At 45.0% G+C, this 20,808-nt stretch overlaps 1 protein-coding gene across 1 annotated transcript in view; it reads right to left on the bottom strand.

Moving 5' to 3' along the window:
- Nucleotides 1–20,808, bottom strand: part of SRGAP3 (SLIT-ROBO Rho GTPase activating protein 3) — a 243,948-nt gene that overhangs the window by 96,472 nt on the left and 126,668 nt on the right. The window contains 1 exon segment of the mRNA XM_028518183.2: nucleotides 13,177–13,339. Within this exon segment, the coding sequence (XP_028373984.1) occupies nucleotides 13,177–13,339 (163 nt within the window).

Here is a 20,808-nt window from a genome sequence, read left to right as displayed (position 1 = left end):
TCAAAAATGTCTGCAGCCATGTATCCACCCATCTATTCACCACCTTTCCACCCACTCACCCATTCACCCATCTACCCACCTACTCATCCATCCATCCATCCACACACCCACCCACCCATTAACCTACCAATCCACTCAGTCATCCACTCATCCAACCACCATTCCTCTATCCCTTCCTTCCCTTATATTCCCATATCAGCCTCCCTGATCCAGGCTCCTATTATCTTCCACTACTGACCTGCATATTAGTGTATATACATTAATAACATGTAACTACCCATTCCCTTATTAGAGAGAGTCCAGCATCTCTCCTTTCAAATCCATCAGATACACCAAATTAATCATCCTTAAACTCAGCTTTGATCATGTCACTCTCCATTCAAGAACCTGCAATGTTCTCCAATATCTAAAAAATAAAGCCCAGATTCTGATTCTGATACCCAAGGGCCTCCTTGATCTGTCTTCACCCCTACCCCTTAATTTCAGTTCTCTGGTATTTAAATATCTAAGTATGAAATATCTCCAATATTTAAACATGCAGAAGAGTCAAGGGAACAGTATCAAACACCCAAGAACATGCCACCCAAATTAGATAACTCTTAAGATTTTCTCATTTTTGCTTCAAAATTACTCTTAGAAAGCAAAATAGTTACAGCTTAAGTGTTCTGAATGTTATTTGTCACCTATTTACTCCCTCATCCCTCAGTCACTATCCTGAAGCTGGTATATATTCTTACATGGTCCACATTTGGGTAGCTCTATGTCAGATAGGCATCTGACAACATGAACAACATGAATTACTAATTTATGTTTTAGCCATGGCTGGTTGACTCAGTGGACTGAGTGCCGGCCTGTGAACCAAAGGGTCACCAGTTCAATTCTCAGTCAGAGCACATGCCTGGGTTTCAGGCCAGGTGCCCAGCAGGAGGCACATGAGAGGCAATCACACATTGATGCTTCTCTCTCTCTCTTTCTCCCACCTTCCCTCTCTGTCTAAAAATAAATAAATAAAATCTTTTTAAAAAGATGAAAAAAATTTGTTTTATATTGTATTAAAATATCATAGGATCTTTGCTTTTTTTGCCCAATGCTATCTTTCAAGTTTTACCCACATTTATACATATAGATCTAGTTCCATTGTATGACTATCTATAGCCTACTTAACTATTCCTTTCATGATGGACATTTAGATGATTTCTCTTTGTTTCTTGACTACAAACACTTTTGCAGCAAACATTCTTATACAAGGCTTGAGTGTATGCAAATATACTCGAATATCTTTAGGTTATACTTAGAAAGAAATTGCTGGGTCACAGGGGATATACCTCTTCCTTCACTTCGCTGTTACTAGATACTGCCCAGCTGTTCTCAAAGGGGCTGGAAAAACTTAGAGGTTTATTAAGAAGATCTGAGAGTCCATGCTGCTCCTCATTCTTGCCACCACATAGGATCGCTTTACCAGTCCAATGGGACTCAAACTGTGCCACACTACGCTTTACCCTCCCCTGATTACCAGCGATTATGAGCATCTACTCTTATATTTTTAACCATTTAAAAATTGTTTTCTGTGACTTACCCATTTATATCTTTAACCTATGTTTCTATTGGATTGTTTGTCCCTTTCTTATTAATCTGTAGGAACTGATTTTATGTTCTCGGTATTAACCTTTGATTAATTTTGTACATGCCACACATCTTGTCTCACCTGTATTTTCCCTTGTTAGTATTGTTGTAGGAAGACTGTTTTAGTTTTATATAATGGAATTAAAATTTTTTCTTATGGGTTGTGTGTTTTTATTTTTAGCATAAATAAATCATTCTTTTTATGTTTCTTTTCCTACCCCGAAGATTTTAACTATAACCTCTTATATTTTCTTCCAAAAATTTTAAAGTTTTGCTTTTTACCTTTAGCACTTTAATCCATCTAGAATATATTTTTGTGAACTAAAGTGAAGGTCTTATTTTTTTTCCATATGGAAAAATATAGGTATGAAGTGAGTGTGTATAAAATCACTTTATGAAATAACAAGACAAGGATGGCCAACCAACGCAGTCAACCCTGTTTACAAAGTACTCTGTCCTTTCCCCGATCTGTAGCGCACCTTCGCCAGACACTATGTCCCGTGTGCAGATGGCTGTGTCTGGGCACTGGTCGGTCCCGTTGGTCCATTTGCCTCGCTGCTGTAGCACCACCTGTTTTACTGACTATCACTTTAGGGAATTCTTGATAGTCTGATGAGGCAAATGCTCAAAAAATGCCAAAATAATAATAATGATAATAATGTACAGACCTTATTTTTTTTCCATCCCTGCCCCCCAGACCTTATTTTTTAAATTACAGAGTAATAAAGTTACAAATTAAAAGCAAGTAAAAGCTTTCAAAAAGTCTTTGAAACTAAAATAAATCTAAGTTTGAATAATTTATAAGGCAAAGAAGAAATTGTAATGCAAATTATGAAACATTTATATCTGAATGACAATGAAAGCATTACTTATCAAATACTCTAGGATGTAGTTAATTTGTAGCATTAATGTCATTAATTTTCAATCATTATTGTTTTATAATGTATGCATTTTTAAATTACATTTTCTAATTGAATGTGGTGGGCACACAGGAATGTTATTAATTTTTGTATATTGATCTTGTAACCAGTCATCTTGCTGAAGTCTCTTTCACAGTAAGTATGATATTTGCTATTAGTTTTTGGTAAATACCCTTTGTCAGGCTAAGGAAGTTCCTATTTATCCCTAATTCACTAAGAGTTTGTGTCTTAAATGGTAAAAAGTTAGAAGCATTGCCTTTTAAAAGTCAAGAGTGACACTTCTCTCCCATTTCCCTTCACACTGTACCATATGGAGGTCCTAACTGATATAATAAGGCAAGAAAAAGAAATAAGAGGTTATCATAGAAGAGAGAAAACCACCATTATTTAGAACTAATCAGCAAGTAGTTTCTTGAGCATATTTTTTACTTCTGACCCTTTATTTAACCTGTGTACCCCGAATAAAATATTCCTATATCCCAATCTTAATTCTTAACCTTACTCCCCAATCTTAATTCTCACTAAATTGTTTCTCAAAGTCCAATATTCACGCCAATAATAGATAATATTTATTGATTACTTACTGTGTACCAGGTAGGGATTTGATATTATTTTTTTTAAATCCTCACAACAACCCCATGAAGGAGGGTGTCATTAGTTCCATTTTGAAAATGAAGAAATTTAGAGGATCGAGGGATTCGGATGAGCTCATATGGCCTGAAGGTGGGAGAAAATGAATTGAGCCAGAAAGTCTGTCCGTAATCCTCACCACTGCACTGCACTACCACATCGGTCTAGCTGTTCATGATATAGGACCCAGACTTTTCTGCCCATGGGCCTTTCCTTTGGTCTGGGATCCTGTCTCTCCCTTTCCCTGAATCTCTGTGTATGTTTGAGGACACAGTGATGCACTGCCAGCCAGATCCCCTTTAGGACGAATGACTGACTCACGGACTCATTCCCCCAGCTGTGAGGAGTGCTGCCAGCAGATACCCCTAGCTGTCAGCCTTTTTGGAAACTACCTCAGATAAAGAGGCATCTGCCCAAGGCCACACCCCCTTCTGGGAACAACTTGAGGGTATAAAGGCCCATCCAGCCTCCTTACCACAACCTACGACAACTTGGAGGGCACCCCAGCTTCAGAGCACCCCTAGGACTCAGCTGAGGCCTTTGTTGCGACTGTACCATGGCCCACCTCCTCCACTGGGTGACTCCCTTTCCTTCTACAGGTGGGCACCCCAAGAGCACTAGCTAATATACCTCTGCATCATAATCACTGTCTCAGAATCAGTTTTTCAGGGAACCTACTGGCATAGATGATAATCTTTCAAGGATCCCTTCAGATGCTGTTTCCCCAATGTAAAACCTTCCCCCAACTCCCTCCACCCCACACCAGCCCAGATTGGAGGTCCTCCTCTCTCTGAACCAACTTCCCTCTCTGCTGTATTTGACTCACTACTACACATCTGTCTTCACTTCCATTCTACACTGTGAGCTCCTTGGGGGGAGGGCGTCACGCCTGACTCATTTCTTTGTCTTCTTTAGCACTGGCCTTTATAACTGGGCTCTGGAGTCAGACAAATCTAGATGCTAATCCCAGCTCCACCTATATCAGCATCAGCTTTCTCATCTGAAAAATTAAGTGATGACAGCATCTTACTCCTAGGCTTTAAGAATTAAATGTCTATAGAATGCTTAGCCCAGAAACTGGCACACAGTAAGCACTCACTAATTGTTATTTATAATCAATGTTTATCTACTGTCATAATAGTACTAATATATGTTTATTGAATGCATTGGGAATGCCTGATGGTGACCAGCACAGCAAACTGTACAAGAAGAGTGAGCATTCACAACTTCATCTCCCTGGGAGATGGTAGAGGCTGGCTGAAAGTTCCTCATGCCTTGGCAGCCTGCCCACTTTGCTCACATGCCCCCCCCACCCCGCCCCCGCCGCCCAGACTATGCAGGCCTCATAGCTGGACCCTCCAGCATGCAAACCCTCACTCTCTCCTTCAACCCAATAATAAAAAATAAACTTGGCTTTGAATCCAAGGCCATTGGTGCTTTTGATCTTGGTTACAAAGCAAAGCAATTATTGCACACAAAAGCCCCGATTTATTTATGAAATGGGACAGACATCTCTGAGGCGGGAACGAAAAAGCTCACTTAAGACCAAGCCCTTATTGCCACACAGTGAATGGCTGCTTTCAAACACAAGCCCCCCAAATGCTCTCTCTTCTCTGCTAAGAGTCTTTCCTCATTAGCGCTTCCTCTAGAACACCACAGCTTCCAACAATCAAATTCACTTCACTGCCTGGCAAGTAATTAAATTCTGCAGGCATCAGAGCATAGAATAATGGGTGGCTATTGTTAAGGAAGCTGAGGCTGGAAATGAAATGGATTTTAGTGCCCAGTCTCAGAAAAGGTTGGGGTGGGAAGGGAGAGCAAGCAGGATGCAGATGGAGCCTCCCACTGGTGCACCACAGGGGGTAATGTGTTCAGTGCTAGACCTGGAGTCAAAAACCTGCATTTGGGGCCAGATTCTGTGTTTACCAGAGGGGGATGGGGGCTTAGTTTCCTTACTTGGGAAACAAGGAGGTTGGACTAGGTAGGTCATTCTCCATGTGTGGTCCCCCAGACCAGCAGTATCAACATCGCCTAGAAACTTGTTAGCAATGCAGGTTCTCAGGCTTCACTCAGACCTACTGAGTCAGAAACTGTGGGAATGGGACCCAGCATTCCATGTTTCACAAGCCTTCCAGGGGATTCTGAAGCTAGAATTTATACACCAATCACTGGTAGGTAATGTTTAAAGATGAGGCCACAAACTAAAATGCATAAAGGTCTGGGGAGGCAAAATAAAGGAACCAAGTAGGTGTGATACACTGGACAAAACGGGACCACAGGCAGTGGAGAGAGTGTGCCCTGATTAAAGGGGCCAGCAGCTATTCAGTTTCAGCCAGTTACTGCCAAGTATGAACCCTCGTGGATCTGGTCTTTGCTGTGCTTCTGATTTCTTAAGAGAAACATGAAATCATGATTTTTATGTGAAATCCCCAAATTTTAAAATGTTGATTTAATTTTCTTTTTTTAATTATATTTTATTGATTATGCTATTACAGTTGTCCCTATTCTTCTCCCTTTGCCCCCATCCATCCAGCACCTTCCTCTCCCTCAGGCAATTCCCACACCGTTGTTCATGTCCATGGGTCATGTGTATAAATTCTTTGGCTACTTCATTTCCTATACTGTACTTTACATCCCCATGGCTAATCTGTAACTACCTATTTGTACTTCTTAACCCCCTCACCTCTTCACCCATTCCCCCATACCCTTCTCCCATCTGGCAACCATCAAAACACTCTGTATTCATGATTCTGTCTCTGTTCCTCTTGCTTGCTTAGTTTGTTTTTTTTAGATTCAATTGTTGATACATATGTATTTTTTGTTATTTTATTGTTGATAGTTTTGATTTTCTTTTTCTTAAATAAGTCCCTTTAACATTTCATATACTAATGGTTTGGTGATGATGGACTCCTTTAGCTTTTTCCTTGTCTGGGAAGCTCTTTATCTGCCCTTTGATGCTAAATGACCACGTTGCTGGGCAGAGCATTCTTGGCTGTAGGTCCCTGCTTTTCATGACTTTGAATACTTCTTGCCAGTCCCTTCTAGCCTGAATAGTTTCTTTTGAAAAATCAGCCAACAGTCTTAAGGGAACGCCCCTATATGCAACTCACTGCTTTTCTCTTGCTGCTTTTAAGATTCTCTCTTTACCTTTAACCTGTGGTACTTTAATTATGATGTATCTTGGAGTGGGCCTCTTTGCATCCATCTTGTTTGGGACTATCTGTGCTTCCTGGACTTGCATGTCTATTTCCTTCACCAAATTAAGGAAGTTTTCTTTCATTATTTTTTCAAGTAGATTTCCAATTTCTTGCTCTTACTCTTCTCCTTCTGGCATCCCATGACATGAATGTTGGACCTCTTGAAGTTGTCCCAGAGGCTGCTTACACAATCCTCATTTTGGGGAAATTCTTCTTTTCTTCTTATTGTTCTGCTTGGTTGTTTTTTGCCTCCTTATGTTCCAAATCATTGATCTGAATTCTTGGCTCCATCCACTCAACTGTTGTTTCCCTTTAAATTGTTCTTTATTTCAGTTAGTGTAAATTTCCTTTCTGACTGGATCTTTTTTATGCTGTTGAGGTCCTCACTGAGTTCCTTGAGCATCCATATAACCAGTGTTTTGAACTCTGATTCTGTTAGATTGCTTATCTCTCTTTAGTTTAATTCTTTTTCCAGAGTTTTGATCTGTTCTTTCATTTGGGCCATGTTTCTTTGTCTCCTCATTTTGGCAGCCTCCCTGTGTCTGTTTCTATGTATTAAGTACAGTTGCTATGACTCCCTGTCTTAGTAGCATGGCCTAATGTAATAGATATTCTGTAGGGTCCAGTGGCACAGCCTCCCCTATCACCCAAGCTGGGTACTCAAGATGCAGCCTTTGTGTGGGCTGAGTGCACCCTCCTCTTATAGTTGAGCTTTGATTGCTATTGGCAGGTCAATGGGAAGGATTTACTTAGTCCAGTCAGTTGCAAGGACTGGCTGCAACCATCGACCATCACCCTCCAACCTCCATGGAGAATCAGTTGTGCAGGGGCAGGGTGATGGTGCTCTGACATGGTCTGTAGCTGTCGCTGGGTTTGCAGGCTCTTGGGTTTTCTCCGTGGTACAGGCCAAGGTCAGCCCCCACCTGTTTTACCCAGGGCCACTCTGCTTGGGCTATAAAGCAATTTGAGATGGCAGCTACTTTTGCTGGGCTTAGAGGTTCCCAGGTGAAGCCAAGCTGTGAATCTAGGCTGACTGCTGCTAGTACTGGGCTTGGGGCCACTCATCAAGAGGCACAGAGACTAGGGGCTCACAGAGGCCAGCTATTGCTTGTTTGAGAGGATTTAGGAAGTTGTGCAGCATGAGCCAAGACCAGCCATTCATATGAAAAAGTCACTGTTAACTGGGTGGGCCTGTAACTTGGGTTGGAAGGAGTCTCAGAGGATTTCTAGGGTGAGGCAAACAGTGTCAACCAGGTTGATGGAGTCTCAAATATGGCACCCTCCTGCCAGCTCTGTGGCTCTATGGGGGAAGGGTTCAGAAAAGGGACAATGGCCTCTGTCCACCTTTTTGTCTGGGAAAAAGCTGCCCTCCAGCACTCACCTTGATGCCAGACACTTCAGTTCTTCACTGTATGCTACAGGTGCTTTTCAAGCTGCTACCCCAGCGCTGGAGCTCAGAAGGAGTGAGTCTGAGTAAGTCTGTGTATGGGTTCTTTAAAGGAAACTGCTTGGAACTCCAGCAATGTCTCCTACCAACTCAGTCCCTGCTGTTTTTTGCAGTCCCCATAAGTTAAGTCCCCATAAGTTATGGGGACTTATCTTCCTGGCACCAAAACCTTGGGCTGGGAGGCATGTTGTGGGGCTGGGACTCCTCACTCCCAAGATATCCTTCCCATATTTTTGTCCACCACAGGTCGATATGGGACCAGCCGGTTTTGAGTCTGCACCCCTCCTACCAGTCTGGATGGATGTGGTTTCTTTTAGACTTCCATTCAACTTGATTTCTGATGGTTCTGTGATGGTTGATCTATAATTTCATTGTAATTTTGATGTGGTCCTGTGAGGAAGTGAGCCATGTTCACTTATGCTACCACCTTGACTGGAAGTCTTCACCCCGAAGCTTTTCTTGACTGGCTGCCTAGTTTTCTTAACATAGTGAGGGCCAAGAAGATTACCCTTGAAAACCAAATTCAGCCATGAACCACCATTTTGCCACCTCCATTGTGAGTTGCCTTGTACCGCCATCATGATGTACTGTACCCACTGTGTTCTTGCCTTTCTCCTAACACTGAACCCCCCACTTCCCTTCCACACTGGCAGATTCCCACTCATCCTTTAACACCCAACTCAAAAGTCACCTTAACTGTATCGCATTCTCAACTCTCTGCCCCACTTTCCACCTCTCCACTGAGAAGGTATAGGAGAACCAAACATATGGCCGAAGAATTGACACAGAAAAGAAGCTAACACCAAGGAGGAAGACACAGAGAAGTAATAAAACAGGCTTTTCCCACAGAGGAAGAATTAGGACTTCTTAAAAAAGTTACCTCGTTGCTTCTTGAAAAATCACTTAAGTAAGGACACTCATCCCATTTGGCCAGAATCTAATATAATAAAGTTTTAAAAGGACAAATATTAAAAAACAAAACAAAAAATTAAGTGCAGAATTCATAGGATAGATTAAAAAACAGTTGATACAAAAACACCTGGGGATTTGAGCTGAGAGCTCAGGGTGAGTCAACCGTGTGATGAGACTATCATGAAAAAGGCAAAATGTCATCATAGATTTCATTATTAGAAATGAGGAGTCAACATAGCCCTGCTCTCCTCTTAGCTGGGAAAACCAGAGTATTCTGAATGGTCCTGAATATTAACTTCTGTGGGACCTGGGATTGACCCAGGGAGAGTATCTCTGGTGGGGAGGAAACACAAAGCCAAATCACAGAGGGACAAGTGGAGGGACCTAGAATGTTACCCAGAGGAGGGAAAGACCTGGATGGGTGATCACAACTCCTGTCTTCTTCAAGCAACTGACAGGTTTCCGTGTAAATTTGAGTGATGTTGCCCTCAAGTGTATGACCAGGCCTTTTAGTAGAAACATGGTAAGATTTCATCTCAACATTGGGGGGAATTTTTTATTAATCACAGTTGTCCCCAAATAGAATGAACCGTCCTGAGAGGTCATGAATGCCCTTTATTGAGGGAGACCTAGAAGAGGAGGGATGAATACTCTTATGGAGGATGATAAAAGGACTGGAACATAAAGCCTAGTAGACATTTGTTGATTTAATGTACCCCAGTTTTTCTTGGGGAATTGCCCTTCACTCATTCTCTCTCCCCTGTGTCAGGTGAAGTTGAGTGTACACTTGGCTTCAGGGGTGGGTATGTTTCTCAGGCCTGGTCAGTCCACACTGCATCCCTCAGCCACAGGTAGGAGTGCTCATGTGACTCCACACTGGGCCAATCAGAGCCCATAAGACTCAATTCTGGAGAAAGGGAGTTCTTCCTTTCCACTAAACTTGAAACAGGATATAAGCCTGGAGCTGCCACGGGCCATCTGATTATCAAGTGGAAACAGACTGACAACAGAAGAGCCCTTCACTCTCTCCCTTTAAAAAGGGTGTGTGGAGCAGGACAGAAATCAGAGCAGAGCTGCAGAGAGACTGAATTCCTTTGTGCCCTGGAACTCTCCCATGCCTGAAGCCAGGCTTGGCTCTCAAGAGCTTGTAAATTCCCTTTCTCCTCTCAAGCAGGTTGAGCTGGGTTTCTGTTGTTTGCAACCATAATAGTCCTGATCCCTATAATGACCTCCCAAACCCCATCCAGTTCCATTCTGCTATGGTGGACCTCACACTTAAAGCAAGGACCACCTGGATGTAGAAGACCATTTGAATAGATGAATCCTAGAATGGCTTCTAGAATTTGAAGTGTTTCCTCTAGCCATGTAAATAAATTCCATTACAAAAGGGAAACTGGAGAATCATAAAAGGTAGTTATTAAGTCAAATAGCATCTTGCATCTGTGAGAAGCTGGCAGTCAAGGCAGCTACCCCAGGCCCAAGCCCAGGAAGGACACCTGGCCTGCAAGCCACTCCCACCTCCTGCAGATACATTGCTAGAGCATGAAGTGACACGGTGATGAAGGAATACCACCTCCCCGCCCCGCCCCACCCCAAGTGCTATCTATCTCAGGAATGCAGAGGGGGCTCCATTCTTCAGGATCCCTGGTGAGCCACCATTCAGTGAGCACCAACTGAAAGACAAGCCCATGATGGACATTTGACCTACATAAAGACAGTGTCACCATCTCCATTTCCTAGTTGAGAAAACTAATGCTCAGAGAGACTTGCCTAAGGTCACACAGTCAGTGAGAGGCAATTCTGAGAGATTCCAAAAGCCCAGCCACGCTGCCACCTGCCAGTGATGAGAACAGGCCCAAAGTCACCAAGTCTGGGTTCTCCCCGCAGCTGCTCAGGCTTTACCTCCTCATCTATAAGATGGGTGAGTGATGAGCCCATTCCCATCTGACCAGACAGCAGCCCTTGCAGTGAGGCCTGCAGGAACTCTTGTCAGGTAAGGGGTGCAGCCTCAGTGCCAAGACTACCTATAACCAGCAAGACACAAAGGGCCATGCTGGGCTAAATCAGCCAGTGAGGCCCTGTCCCCATCTATCTCCTGGCCCACAGGGGCTGGGTCGTTTCCTTTGTTCCACAGACCTGGTAACAAGGCAGCTAGGAGCTCAGCTGTAGACATTTTTTTCATTATTTTCTACCCTGTTAACCTCATCACAAGAGAGGCTGCTGTCAGCCTAAATGAGAAAAAGATTCATCTTGCTTGTCCCCAGCCTCAGCTCAGAAGAAAGACCCTTCATTTCCTAAGGCTCTGATGACCCTTTCTTTCTGAGTCACTCCCACTCAGGAAACAAGTGACAGTGGCAGCAGGCAGAGGCTTGTGATGGGACCAAGTGACCTGAATCACTTCAGTGTGGCTTTGCAAAGCGCAATGCCATTTTTTTAAATTGCACTGTATTTACCTTCCTAATTATGTTTGCTTATGCAAATATTAAACTTAGACTATGTTTCATTAACATGGCCCCAGAAGGACACCGGAGCACACCGAGTGGAAGGAGGGAATTAGCCTATGACTACAGTTTTGCTATAGAAGTCATCCTCAGAGGGGATAATCCTAATACAGATCATGACGAGATTATCATATTTCATATCATCTTGTCCTCTTCCTGTGCTTCTAACAATCCCAGGCCACCTTTCCTGAGCATTTAGCCCCAGGGGCTGTTTTCCATGTTTTATTTGGGTTTAAAAACCCTCTTAATCCTTTCAATTTGCCCAGTGGGTTTTTCTATCTCCACCTCACAAACAAGGAAGCTGAGGCTCAGAGATATAAGGAACAAGCCTGAAGACTAATGATGGAAAGCTAATGATGGAGCGAGAACTAAGACCCCAGGAATTTCAAGAATTCTGGATGCAAAGACCACAGCCTGAACCACTTCTCCACACCTTCCTCCTTCATAGGCACTGTTTCCTTTAACCCTCTACTGTTCCTGGGAAGAAGGGGACCTAAACTCCATTTACAAGACGAAGAGGATGAGGCTCAGGAAGACTAAATAAATGGCTTGCCCACTTTACAAATGAGAAAACTGAAGTTCACAGAGGTGAGTTCAGTTCTTCAGACTAGCACACAGCACCTAGTGTTTGTTCCATGCTATGCAAGGGGCTTGGGATACCAAGACCTCAGGGACATAAACCGTGACTGCCCCCTCCACTGGGCTTCTGGGCCTTCACAGGGTCAAATCTTTCTCAAAGCACCCGAGAAGTATGTTAAGAGACTTAAAAATAAGCAAACATTTGACTCCCCAATTCCCACTGAAGAAACTAAAACTAGGAAATAGCAGTGAATGAGACAAAGGTGTATACAGGGTCTGGTACAAATAATGCCCTTTTTTTTTTATTACAAAATCATAAGCATGTAATTCTGTAACATAACAATATCACACTCAAGCACACCATATGACATTTTAGGTGAAATGTCCAAATTGCTGTCCATATCGGGCAAGACATGGCACCCACCACACTCCAGCAGGTGCTATTGCTGCTGGACCCTGTGTATTACACAACATCGCTTGCAGAGCGTTGTTTATAAGAGTAAAACAATGGAATAACTTAAGTTCAACAATAAGACAATGGTTAAATAAGTTAGGACACAATATATACTGAATTTTTCAAACTATAAGACACACTGGATCTTAAGATCTACCTAGGTTTTAGAGGAGGAAAATAGGGAAAAACATTTTGAAGCAAAAAATGTGGTAAATATTTAATGACATAAATAACATAGGCCACTGCCACCCCCCACCCTCCCCCATAGCGAGCCAGGTAAGCTACATGCAGACTATAAGACACACCCCCATTTCACCCTCCAAATTTAGCGGGAAGAGTGCATCTTATAGTCCCAAAAATATGGTAATAAAATATTATTAATCATTCAAAAATGTTATGGAAATATATTTATTGACATGGGAAAACTCTACAACAAAGTGTTACATAATTTTAGGTGTCATAAGCAGACAGTAAAATCATTGTTGCAGTCCGATCTTACTGGGGAAAGTGCGTGTGTAAACTGGCACATGTACAAAAATGAGCACTCATAGAAGAAAATGTATTTGCATATGTACATGATACAGAAACACCTATGACACTTAAGTGATTACTGCTGAATGATAACATTTTATTTTTTGTGTGTGCTTATGTCCGTTTTCCCAAATTTCCTCCAACAAATGTGAACAGCTTACTTTTCCATGAAAAGGTTTTTATTTTTGTGGTGGCTGCTACAACGGCTGAGCCACCAGCCACATCCAGACTTCACACTCAGGATCTGGGATGCCAAGTCCAGCCTTCAGCCCTTTGCACTCATCAACATACGTGCCCTCCTGGTCTCACATCCCCAAACCACAGTGTTGCCATGGCCAGCCTGGGCAGAGGCACAGGCAGGTCAGGGGGCTTGTTTGCCTACCTTTTTGAAGAGTCTGATGACATCCTCACTGATCTGTGAAAGGCGGACGATGACATTATTCATGAAGATGTCATTAAGGGTGGCATGGTCTCGGCTCTCCCGCCTGGTCTGATGCAGAACCAGATACCAGCAGTTCACCGGCGAGAGGAGGTACTGGTCCTTCCTGTGGAAACCGAGACAGCTCAGGTTGGCTTCACTGGAACTGCCATCCAGACAGTGTTCCACAGTGTCACTTATTGTGGCTCTTTTGACCCTCAGGGGCCCTTTCAAGCTCGGTTTTATTCTAACGCACTCCAGTTGGGGAAACGGATACTACAGAAGCTAAAGCAACCCTCCCGAGGTCCCAGAGCTGTGCTGGGGCCCAAACTCAGGTCTTTGACTCCTGTCCCATCTAGTCCCCCAGAGCATATGACATTTGCTACATCCTTCTCTACTTTCTGGGAAGAAGCCACCTTCCCCAGGGCTAAGAAATACTAGACCATTTGTGTTTGAAATATTTGTGTGAGTTCTAGAACTATGCAGTGGAAAGAACAAAATGTGAACACTTCCCTTTCCCTTCTCTGCCTGCTCCAGCCCCTGGGGCCCCCTCAGGCTCTTAACCCCTAGGTCCTCCCCCAGGACATGGGCCTGGAGGTTCTATATGTGGGAGGAGGGATTAAGGAAAGCTCCTTTGACTAAACTACACATAAGGCAAGTAAATCTTTGTCCTATAATGATGGATAGAATCTTAGCGTCTTCTGGCTGAGCACTGCACTAAACCGGGGTTTCTCAAAGTGTGGTCCTCAGACCACCAACAGCAGCAGCACCTAGGATCTTGTCAGAAATACAGATTCCTGAGCCCCACACTAAACCTGCTGAGTCTGAAGCTCTGAGAAAAGGCCCAGTAATGTGGATTTTAAACCCTCCAGGGAATTCTGATTCACTCTCAAGTCTAAGAACCGCGGGTCTATATGCCATTGCTTACCAAAGCTTGAGAAATGGGATGCTGCCAAAAACAAACTGGAGGAATATCTCCCTCAAAGACCCCTCTGCTAGCACAGCAAAAGGTATGTATATCTTATTCTCCAGGAAGGAAGAGGGAAGGGCAAAATCAGACCCCCAGTCCCATATTACCATCTTGCCCTCTGACCCTGACTCTTCCTTTACTCTGCTTTCCATGGTGGGAAGATGTTGGGAAGGCAGGCTGTGGAAGGAGAGGCTCATCCTCTACCCTTGAGGCTAAGGGTCCCCCAGGCCTGCCTTGCTCCACTTGTGCCCTAAGGGTGGGCCACGTGTGAGGGCCGGCCACATTACACTCTGAGCCTCCCACTATCAGTGTTTCCAAGGAAGGGACATCTGCTGACTCTTGCTCTGACCGCATCATCCTCTCAAAGCCAAGTGCAAGTGCTGGAAGGTGAAGCCCTGAGGGACTCTGGGCTCCCACAGCACCCCCACACCCTCACACTGCCCAAACCCTGGGCTTGGGAAGGGTAGGTGGAGCCCCTGCCATTTGACTTAGAGGAATTTTCTTCTGGTCATGAAATGAGCTAAAAGTCTATGTAGATAGCAGGAATTCAGGAGAAGGGAATTAGGTTATATAGAGGACAGATATAGAAACTCTCTAAGAAAAAGGGAGATTTCTCCATTGTTTATGGCCTAAAGATAAGCCAGAACACTAAAATTCAACCACCCAGCCCAAATCCCTCAGCTTTCACATCCAGCCAGGTCTCAGGTGGGCTCTGCAGGAATGTGACACAGACCTGCCTTCGAGGCGCTCCTTGTCAAGTGGCTGAGGCAGAAGAGAGAGATTACAGAGGAATGTGACAAAGCCTCCTCATGCCTGAGAAGCTGACGGCACTGCTCCTCCTGTGCTCTCTGGCTTTCATGCAGAGCTCTTTCCCACCCAGGCCTTCATGCCCAGTGTTCCCTCTACCAGTAATGCGTTAGCCCCTGCTCTGGTGGTGACTGTCTCTTTCTCTTCCTCTGGGTCTCAGTTTAAATGATACCTCCCCAGAGAGCATGCCTGTGACCACACTCTAAGGCACAAGTCCTCAAAATGTGATCCCTGAGCAGCATCAGCAGCATCACTTGGGGATGTAGTGGAATGCAGGGCTACTCCAGACCACTCAGTAAGAAACCCTAGGGGTGGGCTCAGCATTTGTGTTTTAATCAGCCCCCCAGGAGATTCTGATGCACACTCAAGTTTGTAAACATCTGCCTTAAGGAGCTTCTATCCCCCCTCACCTTTAAGTTCTTTCAGAGCAGGGAGTGTTCCTGTTTTAGTGACCATAGCCAGTGCTGAGCAATGGGATGACACTTGGGAGATGCTATGGAAGAGAGGCCCATAAATAGAAAAATGTCACATTCATGCTGGGTCTTGAAGAATGGGTAGTTTTCCAAATAGGGGGGCCAAGAAACATGGCCTTATAGGCAGAGGGAACCGTGGTTACAAAGATAGAGGAGTAGCTGAGTAGAACAAGAATTCCAAGTGTGGTAGGAGAGGATAGGTAGGGCATGAGGCTGGGGAGACAGGTTAAGAGCTTGACTGGGGGATAGGGGGGCCTTGAATGACAGGAGAATGAGCTGGGTCTTTATCTTCTAGGACACATGGTTCTCAACCTGAGTTGTACATTAGAATCACCTGGGAAGCTTTTAATAACACCAAGACTCAGGCCCCATTCAGGACCAATTAAGTCAGAATCTCTGGGGATAAGCCTTGGTATGGGTATTTTTTCTAAACATTCTCTAGAAGATTCTAATGTAGAAGCGTGGAAGTTATTTAAGCAGAATTATGATGTGACCAATGTGTGTCTTAGAAAGATCATTGAGGGCAGATTGGAGGATGGGAGGATGACGGATGGATGGATGATGGGTAAGTGAATGCGTGAGTTGGCAGGTGAGTGGATTGATGGGTAAATGGATGGGCAGATAGGTGGACGGATGGTTGAATAAATGAGTAGTTGGTGGATAGGTAGATTGGTGTGGGCATAGGCACAGGGCTGGAGACAAGAGGACCAGTCAGGAGGTGAGCTTAGTCCAGGAGAATACAGGTAATGAGGGCCTGGGTGGTGGCCAGAGAAGGCTGAATTTCAGGGACCCCTCAATAGGACAGCAGATAATGTTGGAGATATCCTGGAAATAGAGAGTGGGAGGTAGGAAGGAGGGGTAGGTGGTGATTCTGAGGTTCAGATCTCAGGCAACTGGGTGGATGCTGATGACATGAACCAAGATAAGAACTGGAAGGGAAGAAATAGGTTTGGGCAGAAAATACTTTTCACAACCCATTTTTCACTGCTTCCTAGGTGGTGATAGAAAAGGGAAGATTAGAGTAAAAGAAAGATGAGATAATGAAGCTGTTACCTAAATTACTTCAGGGGTTTAGCTCAGCCTGGGATGTAAGAATTGAACAGCATCAGGGAATTAAATGTGCAAAATTTATGGAAGTCACAGCCAGAAGGTGAGTTTGGGGAGTCAGGGGATGGAAAGGTCTTGAAAGGGTACAGAAGTGCTGGGAGGCTTGGGGACCATTAATTAGGCCACCTGGTCAGGGAGATTAGATAAGGGAGAGCAAAAAGGACAGCACATTCCTTATGAGAAGTCGTGGGCAGGAGGCAATGCAGCCTTGGATGGAATTACCAAGGGAGGCAGAATGAGTGGAGATAAGGAGGAGAAAGTTACCCGAAAGCAAACCACGGACTCGTCAAAGTGAGCAGCTGCTGGGAAGATGAAGGTCTTGGTTAATTCCAGCTTTCACTCCTGCACTGTCTGTCCAGGTATATGTGCCAGGACACTGTGGATGCTGCAGAGGCCAGAGCAGGCAAGATCCTGATCCCTCACAAACCTTCCACTTGAGTGAGGGAGACACACAAGGAAATGAGATGATGATGCAGCCTCATAAGTATAGTGATGGGAAGAAGGCTGTAGAGCAAAGGAGGGGGTGCTGGGATGGACATGGATGGCTCTCTGGAGGAAGCATATTCTAGACTGAGAACTAAAGGCTCAAATGGCTTTATAGGGCAGAGCCTTTAAGGTGGAGAAATATAATGAGCAAAGGCCCAGACAGTGGTCAGAGAGAGCATGTTGGTGAGCTGAACATAGCTGAGGGGGGTTACAGCATGGTGTTTGGGGGAGGAGGAGGGGGTGATAAATGAAGTTGGAGAATTAGAAGCCACATAGCTAAGGGCCTTTAAGTCCCAATAGAGAATGTGAGCTTTGTCCTGAGGTCAGCAGGGAGCCACCTAAGGATTTGGAGCAGGAGAGGGAAAGGGTAAAATTGAATTTTCAAATTTTGTTTTGGCTACCATGAGGAGGATGAGCTCACAGGGGCCAAGAGATGAGCTGAGGGGTCCATGAAATACTTAGGTGGTAAACTGGCTGGACTTGGAGACCAAGTGGGGTTAGGGTTGGAGTTGGAAAGGAGAAAAAGATGTTAGGACAACTCCCAAGTTTTCCAGTTTGGGCCACTGGGAGGGCAGAGGTGGCATTTACGGAGTTGAGGATGAGCCAGTCAGCAGAGGAGCACTGGAACATGACCAGTCTAAAGGGCTTTTGGAACATCCAGATGGAAATACCTGGGCTAGAGACACACATGGAGGCCAACATGGAGCTCACAATCTAGCAAGGGGACAGTAACCCTCGGAGAGCTCAGCAAATGTGTGTGAAGTTACAACTGCTGAGTGCTAGAGAGGAGAGCATGGTGCCATGAGAGCTCATACCAAGGGGTTCTGGCCTGGCCTGACTTCTGGGGTCCCTGAAGTGTCCCTGAGGAAGGTCTTTTGGCTGGGCTTTAAAGGAGGGAGCAAGGTGGAAAGAGTCAGAAGAGTGGATTCAAGAGACAGTCCCAGGCAGAGGGAACAGAATGGGCAAAGGCTCATTGGGGTAGGGCGGGGGTCAGGAAACTCACTGGATTTAAGGAACACTATAAGGCCAGTGTGGCTGGAGCCCAGGAAGCAAGGCAGAGGAGAGGGCAGGTGCAGGGTCTTGTACCTGCAAGACCAGCACATTGATCATCGTCCTGTCAGCCATCTGTGTTGTGCAGGGACCGCAGAAACACCTAAGCCACAGATGGCACAGATGGACACTGGCTTTTGGGGACCTTTAGGTTTGTCCTCCCCTTTTCAGGGGGTTACTTATCTCTTTGAAAGTGGGACCCCTTGAACCTGAGAATTTTTGCCTGCTGCAGCTGCACTTTTGGAAGATGTCGACATGAACCTGGGCCTGTGCTCTCTCGTCTGAGGCACATCTTGAGCAGCCTTCCTACTTTTCCAATCTAGCATCTGAGCCTCTGTGCAGCAGGTGGAAGCTGCTGAGCTAAGGCATAATGTGAGAACTTTCATATATATATAAAATCCAGAAAAAGGCAATGAACATTTCTGGTGAGTCACAGCTTTCTTTCTTTGGCTGGCGGAGCTGGGTCTGAGACTCCACGAGACTGCAGCTAGAGCGGTGAGGCCTTGCCAAGCTGGTGAGCTAGGAAAATGAAATTAGCAGTGAACCAGCTTCTCTGGCTTCTCCACAGGGGACCGGAAAATTCCGCTTAGCAAACAGAGTCCATTTCCAGACCTGCAGAGTCCCAGGTTGCAGATGGATCCAAAACTGCTGCCCTGGGATCGTGGTCCCTCAAGAAGGTAGGCAAGCTCCTGCAGCTGACACGGTGCCCTAGATGCCAAGTTCCTGCCTCTGGCTCCCTGTTCCCTTCCAGAACATTCTTGGGCCTTACATTGGGCTTGCTTGGGTGTTTGACAGCAAAGCTGCCTCTGAAAAGCATTCTCTCATTTAATTCCAGGGCCAAAAAGGTGTGGTTAAACTCTTGCTACCTAAGCTGCCTCAGGCAGGAAATGGGATTCATTACCCTATCTTGGAGCATGAATCATTAATTCTGCAAATATTAACTGAGTGCCATCTTTTGTGCCAGGCAGTGGTAAGTAAAATGAGCCATGTTCCCTGATACATGGAGTTTACAACCCAGCGGGGGCCTCAGGTATCAATCAAATAGTCACATAGACCAATAGGAAACTGCAACAGTGGTAGGGGCCTTGAAGGAAAAACACATGGTGCCATGACAGTCTACTGGGTAAGGTGGAGGTGGGTGTCAGCTTATCTTCACATGTCACTGAGACCTTAGCTGGGATGTTTCTATTTGGGGCCTTCCCTGACCCCCAGTGGCCCCCCAGTCTCTAGCACACCACCCTATTTTATTGGCATCACAACACTACCACACTGGAACTTGTCCTGTTCATTTACTTTTTGTTTCTGGTCTTTGACCCCACTGCCTAGCTTGTATCTGTCCAGTTCACTACCGTGTCTCCAGTGCTAGGCAGGGCTGTGCACACAGTTGGCTGAGTGGGTGGAAAGCACCCAGAGGATGAGCTGGGGCCAGAAGGATGCATAGGCTTCACCACCACACTGGGATAAGGGAGAGCACACCCAGCAGTAACTGTGAAGGCCCTGTGAGAATGGGAACCTTCTAGAATGAGAAGAAGGTAAGTGTGGCCTGAGGGCAGAGGGGTAGGGTGAGGGCTTTGGTAGGCCAGAGAGATTGCGGGAGCCAGTCCTTGAGGGACAGGAAGAGGACCTGGGCTGTGTGCTGCTGTACACAGGGCTATTGTAGCAAGTGTCACACCGGGTGGCTTGATCAGCAAAAATATCTTGTCTCATGGTTCTGGAGGTAGGAAGTCTGAGATCAAGGTGTTGGCAGGGTTGGTTCCTTCTGAGGGCTATGGAGGAGACTCTGGTCCAGGCCTTTTCCTTGGTTCCTGGTGGTATGCTGGCAATCCGTGGGGTTCCTAGGCTTATAGACACTTCATCCCAATCTCTGCTTTCATGTTCATATAGTGCGCTCCCTGTATGTTTGTGAATGTCCACGTGTTCCCTTGTTATAAGGACAACAGTCTTGTTGCATTAGGGCCCCTACTAAGGACCTCATTTTTACTTGATTACCCCTATTCTACAAGCCTCTTCAAGGCAGGAACAATCTCTTATATTTCCTCGTATCCCTCCATAGTCCTTGGCAGAATCTCATTCATTCATTCATTCATTCATTCTGGGAAAGGACTGGAAGGAAAAGCTGGAAGGAGCAAAAGGGGCTGCAGCCATTGCAAAGACCACTCTTTAGGCTGAGCCTCCTGACTGAAAGCCCCTCCCAGCAATGAGGAGAAGAAGCTAAAGGATGTAGAGGGTAACAGTGAAAGATGTTCACTTTCCAGGAGGAGCTGGAAGGGGCCCCAGGGGTGTCATGCTGGCTTCAGGACTTTTGCCATTTCTGCACGTCACCATACTTAATACCTCCCTGTTGGTTGTCCTCTTTTACTCAGCTGAATTTATTTATAAAGCACTTTCCCTAGTCTTAATTAAAATAACACTTTAAAACAGCATCACTTGGCATAAATAAAAGGTAACTGAAAAAGGAACTTTAAGGAAAACAAAACAGTATCACCAGTTCCAAACGGATGCTGATGCCTGAGGTCTTTTGCAGTTTGTAAAGAGGGAGATGAGAGAGGCATTAGCAACACACTAGTGTCAAACTGAGACTTTCTCCTTGAGGCAACCCCATGATGGAAAGAGACTTGAAAAGATAATTCAATATTTATGGTTCATGTGCAATCAATTATCCCTCTCTCATTTGGAGGGGCATTGATCCAGTCTGACCATCTA

This window comes from Phyllostomus discolor, chromosome 7, assembly GCF_004126475.2.
Source record: "Phyllostomus discolor isolate MPI-MPIP mPhyDis1 chromosome 7, mPhyDis1.pri.v3, whole genome shotgun sequence".
Classification (NCBI taxonomy): domain Eukaryota; kingdom Metazoa; phylum Chordata; class Mammalia; order Chiroptera; family Phyllostomidae; genus Phyllostomus; species Phyllostomus discolor.
Note: the sequence above shows the minus strand (reverse complement) of the source record. Positions and strands in the feature narration are given on the sequence as shown.